General features: G+C 38.8%; 1 protein-coding gene and 1 pseudogene across 1 annotated transcript; one reads left to right on the top strand and one right to left on the bottom strand.

Moving 5' to 3' along the window:
* The first annotated feature begins 1,552 nt into the window (after positions 1-1,552).
* LOC144650622 (uncharacterized) lies at positions 1,553-2,344 on the top strand (annotated as a pseudogene).
* A 3,143-nt stretch (positions 2,345-5,487) lies between these two features.
* Positions 5,488-11,082, bottom strand: LOC144650611 (uncharacterized). The gene is made up of 3 exons (XM_078510339.1): positions 10,823-11,082; positions 6,504-7,544; positions 5,488-6,004 (listed from the first exon to the last, which is right to left on the bottom strand). The coding sequence occupies exons 1-3, from the start codon at positions 10,911-10,913 to the stop codon at positions 5,538-5,540; spliced, it is 1,599 nt and encodes a 532-aa protein (XP_078366465.1). The 5' UTR covers positions 10,914-11,082; the 3' UTR covers positions 5,488-5,537.
* Positions 11,083-12,214: the final 1,132 nt, after the last annotated feature.

Raw genomic sequence — 12,214 nt, 5'->3', positions numbered from 1 at the left:
GTATATAAGTGTGACAAACACTTGACATGCAAACTTTATTTGATTTATTCGTTCACCACCGTGCATTAGCACCGTTGTTGTAAATAATTTATACATATAGTTATGAAATAAAGCACTCGATACCTTAATGATCCGAATTAAGACTATGAGTAGTCCATCTTTTTTGTTAGGTCGGTGCGCGGGAAAATAAATTAACACGAGGACGCGAGGGCGAAGTGTCGCCAACTCGACTGACACTGAGAACAAAGAAGAGACTACTCGCGGTCTAATCTGAATTGTACTGTGCGGTTTTGCAGACCGCAGTTGTCGTAAAACTTACACCAAAGCAAGCGCCTCTCTTGACCAAACTTAACACACAACTTACTCACTATGGCAATATAGTGCTCTTTTTGCAGACAAGTTGTATGTCAGAGTTAACCTAAGCGAGACATTATACCTTAATGTCATTTTATTAGCGACTATTAATTTTAGCGATTTCTTTCTGAGCAAGATTTAGCGACTATTAAATTTAGCGATTTTCCGAAAATTAAAAAAAAATAATAAATATATATCTAAGATGGAAATAAATGTTCAGTAATAGAACAAAATCACTTAAAATTGAACAAACATTATCATTGTCAGAAAGGACAAAGTGAATTGCAAATGTTAGAAAGTGGGTCCTCGTCAGGGAAATCAGTCATATTAGGGACCTTTAGCACCGACGCCGAGGACGTGAACGTCACCGACCGGAAGTTGAGAAAATGAACTTTGATGCTACTACGCATGCCCATTCGTGCGGAACTCGTCGTCCACACCTCGTTGAGGACGTCGTTTGCCGCCATTTGCCGTACAGTGTTGAACGAAGGTATGTTTTATATGTTTACTGTCTTTTGCTGACTTATTTTGGGGATTTTTTCAATTTAAAGTGTCGGTACGTGGACAAGATAGGTACCGTAAGTTATTTGATCGAACCGTGAAGAACCATATTAATTTCTTGTTTTCTTTTAGTTTTCACCTGCAGAAAGAGCTTTGAGCTTTGCAGCTGTGTTTACAGTGATGGCGGATGATGATACAAAGAGTACAGGGTTCGTACATAAATCTTATAAGTGCTTTCTAAAAATATAAGTCGCATGCTTTCAACTGCATTTCATTGTAGCTTTGAAAATCAAAGTTGTCCGTTTAAATTTGCGGTTACCGTATCGACCAAGTTTCTTCTGAAATGTTTTATTTCTCACTAAGTTGTCGTTGATACTGAATGAAGCCTAAATTGTCGTAGAGGGTAATTTTTGTAATCAAAGATTGCCAACACGCGTTACACGTTTTATCCTATTTTAATTTTAGCCGCAAAAAAATAAACAAAGGTTTATTTACAACTTACAGCACTGAAAACTTAGTATATACACTTGAGGCCTCGAGATTAAATATATTTTACTTGCAATGCAGTTTAAATAATATAAACTGATTGTAAAAATAATTTCACTCACTCACTAATCCTCTTCGTGCCCTTGGGCACATAAGGCCGAAAAATTCCATACTTAATAAAACAATTGTATTTGTTTTCAGAAATTATGCAATGAAATGGTCAGAAGAACATATCGCTGCTTTGCAAGAAGTCCTTGTCTTGGATGAATTCCCTAAGCAAAGCAAAGAAAGAGGAGAGGTCTGGGGCGAAGTAGCATACGTTTAAATGGCACAAACTATCCCAAATTCAAAGTCAGTAAGCGTTCTGTCAGGGAAAGACTCACTCTTTTAGTCAAAAATACAAAGAAAAGATGAGAAAGGAGGAGCAAGGTTCTGGGATTGAATGTGGCGATGAAACCGAATTAAAGAAGGCATTGTCTGAGATCATCGAAAAAGAGCAAGCAGCTGATTTGGAAAGAAAACAAAATTCAAATACTCTTACTAAGAAGAATGAAAGTGACAAGGCCTCTGCAGAAGAGAGTAGATTGAAGGCCATGGAGCGCCTGGGGCAAACCAAAAAGAGGAATGCTGATGCAAGCTCTGATCAAGTTACTCCACCAAAAAGCAGAAAAAGCACCACTGAAGCTGTGCAAATTCTGAAAGAAAAGTATGAGAATGAAAAAGAAATCAGGAAGGAAGAAATGGAAATTAAGAAAGAACAAGAAAATAGAGCTGCCGAGCAACAGATGCTGATGGTTCAGCAGAGACACAGCCAGCAACAATACCAGGATGTATTAAAGGTCATGACTGAACAGCAGCAGAGACAGGAACAGCAGATGCAAAATTTCCAAATGCTTTTTTTACAGCAGCAACAACAGCAGAGCCAGGTACTCATGGGTTTACTGGAAAGAGTCCTGCCCAAGTCCTCATAAGAGGAAGGCAAAAGAGCTGTTTAGAAAAACATTTGCACACTTAAGCCTTTTGGAACTACGTTGTGGTTAACATTTTATTTTATGGTCAATTTTTAAAATTTAAATTAAAAAGAGATAAAAGTTGAAGTTTACGAAAACTAGGTCAACCCTTTTACCCCATGGGGTGCTGAGTTAAGAACTGAAAAAAGTTAAATTTAATATTCATGTTTTGTTACAATTTTAAGTGTAAATGTGATTTTCATGGCAACCAAATGTTTTCCTTTAGGGTTGACAAATATACTTTTGTGTTTTATCTTTTAGAAGTTTTGAAGAAATACAGAAGAGATCAATTACTAGTGTTGTTGTATTATTGTCTATTTTAATGTATTTATTTTCATTTTTCTGGTTAATCAAGGGGGGTGGGTAGCCACCCAACCCATCCCCCTGGATCCACCCCTGAATGATCCCTTCCCTTTTTGCATTTTTTTTCTATTTTTTAAGAGGGGGTGGGGTACTTTCAGGGGTGGGGTACTTTCGTCCCCCCCAGTCTAAAAAAGGCCAAGGCTAATAAGGGTTAAAGGACCATTCTTTGTAGAAGGGGGGGGGGGGTTTGTTGGGATGTTTTATTTGTTCCTGCAATGTCCCCTTCCCTACAATCTGCATGTTTTGCCCCATAACATGTATTGTATGTCCAGGAAAATAATGCTGTATCATAAAAAAAATATGTTGGGATCAAAAGATATGTTGGGATATTTTATTTGTTCCTGTAATGTCCCCTCCCCTACAATCTGCATTTCATGCCCCATTACATTTTTCGTTTGTCCAGAAAAATAAAGCTGTATCATAAAAAAAATATACAGCTATTTTACTTTATTGAAAGTATTGCTCCAGGGCGGGGGGCTCAATACCAAAGTAGTCGCTGGTGGTATTACCATAAAGGCATGTTATGGCATTACGAAGTAGTGTGCACACAACATACATTTTACCGACATTGCTTAGGCCGATCTTCAAATTCTTTTTAAAGTCAAGAAATTTGAAAGAGTTAATTACATCACCGAAAAGCCATTCCACTGAAATTCTTAACGCGCTCATGGCTTCGTTGTAATCCTGCATGGCGGGTGCAAGTGGGACACGACGAAACGGGGTTTGAAGATGCACACGGAGAGGGTAGGCCAAATCTCCATATATACACATGGGTTGGCCTACTGGAGAGAAAGCATACTGTTGAAGGTCACGCAATAGTCCAGATCTGCAAATCCCGGCGTCGTGTTTACGCCCCTCTATAAAAACAAAGAAAATAGGAGGTGAGAATAGAAATAGTTTGGGAAATTTGTAGAGCTAAAAAAATAAAAAAATTTAATATATATTTTATTTTGTGTCGTTGAGTTTTAATAATAAAGTTCATTATAAGTACAAAAGAATCAAAAAAAATACAATTCCTAAAGTTTCCTATTAGTCCATTTGGTAGGGACAGGGATTGAAATTTAAGGGGTGTCGGTAAACGCACTCGGGGTCGGGGCCGGGGTCGGGGTCGGGGTCAATTTTTTTTTTTTCAATTCACTGATTCAGAAAAAAATACAAATTATATAGCGTGCGGGGCATTCGAGTCAAAAAAAATTTCAATTCGCCACTCTTATCCTTATAAGTTCAAAAGGAATTGTCTAGACTGAGAAGGTGAATTGTCTATCTTGGCGGTAGATTGGCTGCCGACTACTTTCTGAGCGCTAGCTCCGCTAACATAGTGAACTTTTTCAGGTTTAAATAATGTAATACGTCTTGTAGGAGAAAAAATTCAGGTTTATATCGTAAAAAAACCGCCTTTCTCATCCAAAAAAAATTATAAGGAGGCAGAATTGTTTTGTTTAGAGCGAAGCTTGCAAATGTCTCGAATCTTTAATTATTCTTATTTTAAAGTGGGGTATCTGCCATTCATCGCACCGAGGAAATTAATCAGTGTAGCCTGCCCGGTTTCTCCCCTAACAAATCCTCATAGAGTGTACGGCTCTTACCCGCGGGTATTTCCCACAAGCGCAGTTTTTTTCTTTTTCTGAAGGAGAGCTTATTAACATAAACCTTTAAGGTAAACAAAACGGTATCCTCGCTCTCCAGCACGTCGTGCTGTCAAAGCTATACGAACATTGAAAGCAGGTGAAATCGTAGAGTAATACACTTTATATTTAATTTTAACTAATCAATTTGTGGCGAATTTGTAAAAGAAACTTTTTTAGCCCCAGCTATTCTTTACACCCCTCGGCAGACCCTTTTTCATTTCTCTGTCGCTTCCCTCAAAAAATTTCACGGGGCGCCCCTGCTCGCGCCCCAGGATCAATCTCCTTTATGGGGGTTATCCTCTCTTAGTGATCAAACTATAAAGAAACCGGTCGGCCAAAGCGCGGAATCATACCTGGTCGGCTGGTGGCAACTCTTGAGAAGCAATTCTATCCGCAACTCCTCTCTCGCATTTAAACACTGGTGGAGTTGGGTGCTGCAATAAGGCGAGGAAGGTCTGCTTTCAACTCTGCTTTCATTCGGCGGAGTTCATAATCCAAATCGATCGTTCGTAGTTTCCTGGGGAAATCTGGATTTTTTGAACTGAGGTATCGTAAAGCAATAAAAATCTTCATCTGAAACAATGTTGTCGGCGTAGAGAAGTATGAGCATCTCACGAATTCTTTGAAGGACATCATTTTCTCTGTGGACTTCAACTGGAAGATTACCTCGTCCTCGTAGCCGGCGCGGTCTGCTAAATGTTTATTTTTCCCGCCGTAAATGACGGTCCCGTCCCAGGACCCACTCGGTCAAACAAGGTCTCGTCCACGTCCTCGGCGTCGGTGCTAAAGGTCCCTAATCTCCACGATGACGGCGATCCCAGCTCTCTCTCAACCCTTCTTAATTTTGCCCGACCTTCTGACGTCATATAGTTGAACAGGGTCACTATATTTAATTTTGTATTCCTCTGGCGGGCTGGGGTATTAATTTAACGCTATTAAATTTGACCGAGACAAATTTTAGCGAGTACTACATTTAGCGATTTTGGCCCAACTCGCTAAAATCGCTAAAATTAGTAGCCGCTAACAATAGTAACATAGGTACAACATACATACAAATTTTATTAACTCATCCCTGATGAGGTAGTTGCAAAAAATTTTGTCCGAAATTAAAATCATCAGAAAGCTTTTGCAAGTAATGTATTTCTTGTTTTATTCCCCCAAGCCTCTGAGCCAAGTTAGAATTGGCCGGTGACGGTTAAAATCTCAGCCGCTTTAGTTTACTCTCGTCTGATTGAAGCTTCTCTAAGTAGTTTCCAATAGCTGTTAGCGCAAATGCCGTCTTTTTTGCGACAAGCTGATTCCTTTCCATCGCCTCCTGTATCTTCTCTTGCGCCTCTCTCTCATCTTCCAATTCCTTTTCCGTCTCATCGCTGAGTTCATGTTCTGCTGAGGCTAACTCATCTCTGAGTGAATCCACTTCATTCTCAATTGAGCTCCCTGTCTCCTCTTCGTTGTGAAACCGCTTCTCAGCTCGGTAAACCGCCAGGGCTTTGGCTCCGTCGAGCTTTGTCAAGATGGCGTTCGTCGCCAGTACTTGTTTGTAAAGAGCGACGTCGTTGAGTTTTGGAAACTGTGGAATCCTTGAGCGAAGTATTCTGGAAGCGTTGACGGTGTGAATAACACCAAGCTTTTTCTCGATGTTGTTCAAGGCTGTTGCAGCTCCTACAATCAAAACGATACATCCTGAAATGACAGACTTGTACATGGAATATATATAGTCCTAGATTAGTTAACTGCACGTAGAATCATTGCACATCGGTGGTCAGCTACTTCCAAACAAAACTTACGTATTTCCTTTTTTCCAATCACTATTTTAAGGTTTAAATATATGAACATTTCTTTCCCTTTTTTATGGCTATATAATTAAGAATACAAGTTTATAACAAATATGAGAAAATGGTAGTAAATCAAGCTCATTCTGGACCCAATAAAATTTATGATTCTTGGCCTTACTAGGCTCGGTTCCGAACCTAATTGCATGAGCAGGAATTTCTACTTCTTGTACTTATACAACTTTAGCCTAGTCTCTTGGCGTTCTACATATATCTGTCGAGCACAAAGCGATAGCTGGATCCTGATAACGAGTATATAGATGACGTCATGATTGTTGACGTCGTAAGCTAGTGGAAAGAGAAAACTAGTCCCACAGTACGTAACTTACTTCGTGCCATGAACAATCTGTTCGTAGCGTTGGTCTTCGCCTGTCTTGCCATCGTTAGCGCCTGCTTAACTGTTATTCCAACCTTCTTGTGAACATTGCTAGTCAGTTTCTTCACCATCCTCAGGTCCTCCTCTAGATCTTCCATCTTGGCACGGAACTCTTTCCTGACATCGTTCAACTCTTGTGTTGCCTGTTTCTCGGCCTTCAGGACGTTGGTTCTTATGTTCCTCACTTGAAAGAGAAGCACCGGATCAAATGACATCTTCCCACTACCACTATCTCCACTTCCCTCTCCCTTCACTATGCCTTCGGTGGGATTGAAGTGAGCTCCTAAACGAACATTCTTTACAAGAGGCGATCCTTGTTTTGGCTCACGGTGTATTGCGTCCACCTTATTGCTGTCTCCACTTACAATAGTCGCTTGTTCCTGAGGATTTTTCAACATCTCCATACCACTGCCAGAATCGTGAAAATCTCCGCTTCCCTGTTCTGCGGGGGCTTCAAGATTCTTTTCAGAGAATTCCGGTTCACCTTTAGTTTCAGAATCAAGTTCGTGCCTGGTTCCTTTAAGTATACCAAGGCTGTCTGCACTTTGATCTTTTGTCTGCTGCCCACTAGCTTCCACGTCTGTTTTTGCCGGAATTTCTGCACTACCGGATGCTGTCACGCCCTTTGCTTCTTGGTCTTCTTGACTCGCCCTTTTCTGAATTTTCCTATCATCAGTTTTCTTTTCGCTTTCTTCTGTCTGGGAAAGTATGTTATACAAAGTCGTTTTCGTGATATCTTTCCTCTTTTGACTGGATTCAGAGTAGAATGTTTCGTCTTCCCCTCCTACAAGGTTGCCTCCCTTGTCAGTTTGAAACAGGTTTATAGAAGGTTTTGTGATTTCGTCAAGATCATTCTCCCCCGAGCCTGTCACCGACTTGTCGTTAGCAAATCGCTGAGGTTTGTCTCCTGATGTAAAGGCCAGTGATAGCGACTGTAGGTCGCTTTGGAAATTCTTTCCAAACAAAGTGTTGAGTCCTTGTGATCTGGAAATGCCTGATAGAGAAATTAAAATCGGTTAAAATGATTTCGATATAAAATTGACATAAAATTTATTAGAGCATTTTTAAATTGGGTGTCGTAAAGCCAAAAACAAAGTAATCATTCTGGCCTATCACAAAGGGGGCAGACAATCCAGTGAACCAGTCAAACAAAGCAAATAAAACTAGGCGCCGCGAAGCGCGGGAAAACATGTGCGAGCGAATGACGATTGGTATTGGTTTTGCTTCTGATTGGCTGAGAAAGTAGCGCGAGTTTTAAAACCAACCACTAAGGGCAGTAATGCAAAACCAAAGCAAATGCGAATTACCTTCGACACTCAGTAGAAAAAAGGCCCTATACAAAAATTAATCGTATATTTTGAGTTTTTTCCTTCCAGAAACTTCTTCACTAGGTGACGCAAAATACAAGTCTGTGATCCAAAGTGCAAGACTGTGATCCTTGTATAAGACTACGAACTCGAGTTTCAGTCTATGAACGAATAGTCACCGAGGCGCAGCCGAGTTGACTATCGCTCATAGAAAATGAGGGCGAGTAGACTAAATATTTAAGTAGACACTCTTAAAGATTGCAGTCCAAAACTTACAATTTTATGTATTTTTAAGCCAAAAATCTAGAATAGTTTTCCCTCAAGAGCAAAGCATGTGCGATCGTGTTCTATCACCGATAAATAGAAAACAACAATAGGAGAATCAATCGAATTTGCGGATTTGAAGAAGGCGTTTAATGCATCTGCTAATGGTTTTTATATTTATCGCAGTGTCTCTCGTAAGGTCACTGAGTTCCCTCGGGGCAACTAAGCACCTGTCCTTAACCTGTGAAATAACCATGCCCTCTGGGAAAAGTCACAGCATTTTCTTGTCCTGTTAAACAGTGTTATTACAAAACACCGATAACCTGCTGATAAAAGCCTTAATTCTTGTTACTGTGGATGTTGACTGTCCAACGCTGTAAGTGTTTTCAATGGTCAAAGGAAGAAGGCGATGGGTTTTTCTTGGTGAAGTATGCATTTTTGTACCATCCATTCCGTAAAATTGGATTGAGAAATGCTTCAATTTATCACTTGAAAAAGTCAATCGTAATATGTCAGCTCTGTAGACGTCAAATTGTTTGACTCTTTCCGTTCAATGTTAAAACTACTTTAAACAAACTGAATGGGATACAGGAAGGCATTAAGAGCCTTCCCCTTGTATCTTTAATTAGGATTTATTCACACTTTTCTACGAGTCGAATTAGTAGTCATAATGAAAAGACAAAACTGATGAAATTTTAATGAGGCTCTACATTCACGAGTGAAGACAGATCTAGTTCGTATATAGTGCGAAAAATAGTTTTAGCTCGGTTTCTACGTTATACATATGCCAAAACAAAATTATAACATATACAAACGGTATTAAAATATGTGTAAAAATCGATCAAAGTAAAACTGTGGCATAAACGAAATTTGATCCACTACTAGACGACGAGTCCTCTAACTTGTTTTGCTCTTTCCTCAGCAATGTGATTGCTTTCCATTATAATAGGTGGCAAACACAACACCTCTAGGAAAAGATTTTACTGATTTCTTAGAAGTTAATACTGACATTTGCTCTCAAAGTGTAACTTCGTGTTAACGTAGTGAAGTTATTTCCACCTGTCTGAAAAATCAAATTGACCACATTTGATAATTACCTATTTCTCACATTGTCTCTACTCCCGTTTAACTATTTGGAAGTGTGGTTTATATAAACAACGGGCTAGTAACTGTTTAATAAGATCTACAACCTTTTGGCTGAGCTTTAATTTTCTGATAAAGTTCTTTGTTTGTGTTAAAAGCCGTTAATTCGTTGGCAAAACGCCTCAGTGAGATTGATCTAATTAGTGACCTAAAGGTGGAGAATTTACAAACGAACATACAATGTCAAATTCTTGAAACTTAAAGAGGCAACTCGAATCATATTTTGAAAGTGATGCTTAAATGGAACAAAGATAACAGCTCATTTCTTGATTCAATTCAATCAAGAGCGCAGAAAATATGAAATTTTCACTTCATTAATCCAATTAAAGTAGCCACGCCTTAATAAGATCGGAATAGTACAAAATCTACTTCGTCCTCTTTGAAGAATGAACAATGGTTTTCTTTGGCAATCCGTTGTTCAATTGATTTGTGCTTACACATACTTAATTATTATCATTTTCTCTCTGTTATCAACATACATCAATTGAAGGTAGTCACAACTTGTACTATGCCACGAACTTTGTGATTAAATCTTTAATACCCGAATCAGGGCGGAGGAAATCGTATTGACGTATTTAACCGTCTGTGACTGCTCGTAGTGTTTTCTCATCAACTTGAATCAAGTTTTTTGATATACAGAAGACAACAACCTACTGCCAGATAGTCAGTTATCAGCCATCAATTTGAAATATATTTTAGTTGTTTGTGACATTTGTATCACTCATCGCGTGAAATAAGTAGAAAATACTTTAGATATAACATGACTCTGAGAGATATCAAGTGCATAGAGAAGTCCCGCAAACAAAATAAAACAAACAACGGTAGACACAGTGGAACTGCCGATAGCCTGCACAGGCAGTTGAACACCTGAGCTGTGAGCCTAGTAGAAACTGAGTAAAAGTCGGCCAATATATTAGTTTTTGCGTTGTGATGAAATATAACCTCTTCACGCTATGTTTATCTCTCTTATGTACTATCCACTCACGTTATTTGGAATATAGTCTATTCAGAATGATTTTTTGGGTAAGCATGCCTTCTTGGCCTCAAGAACTAGACCATATAAAAACTTAGTTTATTTGGATAGCAAGGCTGTTTAGCAGGTGAAAGAGGTTTTTGCAGGTGTTGGGAAATATGACTCCTTTTTTTTTCAAGGTGTGACAACAAGAAACTTTACTACCCAGTAAATACAAATACATCACATCTTTTTCTTGAGCGCAATTCACAAAAGCGGTTTCATTCGAGATTTCGACCGTAAGATTTCCAACTCTAGATGCCTGGTTGGAGGAAAGTGACTTATTTTTGGGCAGTGATGAACTTTATACCAAAATTTACTGGCCGAAGGGTCAATAATTGTATTTTATTTCATGTTTAGATTTGATTTCAGAGTTATATATGTTTTAAACATCTATTTATACTAAGTTTAGTTAATTAGGAAAAAAATTTCTTTTAAAAACTTGTTACATATATGCCCCTCTTGAAAATCAGTAGGCGTTTTGAAACACTTCAATAGCTTAAGGCCTAGTAAAGGAACAAGCACCTGCAATTGCACTTCACTCACCTCGCAACGGAGAAGAATCGTTTCCACTTGTAATGTGAACATGTATTTGAACGAACAGAGCCAACGCGCAAACAACTTTGGAAATGGTCATGCCTTTGCTTATAATGTTAAGATATAAATAAAGAAGAATTCCCGCGGAAGCACTTTATGTTGATCGTGTTGTCATTTTAGCGAGGATGACTCAAATCTCTAGGTTCGTCATCTACGCGATAGGATCTATTTTAACTCAAAGGGTGTTTGAGCTGTCGTAGATAGTCAAAGGTAATCAGGGAATATATTTTTTCTTTAACATTTTCCTGTGAATATCAACCGCAAATTCTAATTTGACTGACTTTCCTAGAGAATTTTTACACTGTACCAAACTGTTGTTTTTTAAGTGCAGTTGCCAGATTCATTAACTTAAAATTGTATCTTCATATTGATCGATACCGCACTATTATTCTATATAGCGAATATGATTCAGCTTTCAAAGAACATGTCATCTCCCGTTTTGTTTCTGTGAAAGTAGTCCATAGACCGTGACGGTTCTGTTTTGATGTAGAGATTTTTCGCGTTGGCTTTTTCCATTAACTAATTTCTTCTCGTCGCCAACTAACGTTATCTGAGATGTTGAAAAGCTTGCTAAAACTGCCACAACTATTTTCTTGAAATCATTTTTCAATCACCTTTTGCATCTGTTCATGTACTCAAACCAAGAAGCTGAAGAATAATGAATTAGGCCGTCGTTACCCAAACGTCACCGCTAGCAACCGTTGTATAAAACTGAATTATCAACGTCCTCTGGTTGAATCCAGACTTCAAGTCTGAGCAACACCGGCCAGAAATCTAAAAAAGAACTCCACGCCCTGTGCTTTGCATGCGCAGCGGACCTAAAAAGGCGATTACTTCCGCTGCACGAGTTTTATCGATAGTTAGGTTTGGCTATGATGAAAACGGACATATTGCCTTTTAGTATATACACACTCAGTGATCTTGGTGTTTCAAGCAAACTGACTGGTTCGCTATCTCGGGCTAATAAGGGAATAAAATAACTTTTTGAGGGAATATTGTTTCTTTGTTTATTTGCGCCCGCGTAGTGTCATTTGTGGCCCGAGCGCGAAGCGCAAGGGCCACAAATGACATTACAAGGGAGCAAATAAACAATATTCCCGAAAAAAGTCATTTTATTATCATTATTATCAATAAACAAGGCCAAACAAACAGGTACGTAACACATTCAGTTTAATGAAGTTAGCGTCATGATTTTCAATTCAAATAACACAAGTACTTCGTCGCAATGAAAATTATACACGATGCTACGAATACTGAGGCTTATGTCTTATTGTGTAGTTGTAGTATAAAAGAGCTAGCTGCAGTGTCTCTGAAAATAATGAGCAATAGGTTGATTCATGG

This window comes from Oculina patagonica, chromosome 1 (assembly GCF_052425735.1).
Source record: "Oculina patagonica isolate OP01 chromosome 1, crgOcupat, whole genome shotgun sequence".
NCBI lineage: Eukaryota > Metazoa > Cnidaria > Anthozoa > Scleractinia > Oculinidae > Oculina > Oculina patagonica.
The sequence above is the reverse complement of the archived record's forward strand: the minus strand, read 5'-3'. Positions and strand labels throughout refer to the sequence as shown.

What these genes read in the sequence shown, in the direction of transcription:
- LOC144650611 (XM_078510339.1), bottom strand. Translation starts at nt 10,913, where the DNA reads ATGACCATTTCCAAAGTTGTTTGCGCGTTGGCTCTGTTCGTTCAAATA. An exon ending in CGATTCTTCTCCGTTGCGAG is followed by an intron (nt 7,545 to 10,822) that starts GTGAGTGAAGTG and finishes TTTCTCTATCAG; the next exon opens with GCATTTCCAGATCACAAGGA. An exon ending in CAGATTGTTCATGGCACGAA is followed by an intron (nt 6,005 to 6,503) that starts GTAAGTTACGTA and finishes TTTTGATTGTAG; the next exon opens with GAGCTGCAACAGCCTTGAAC.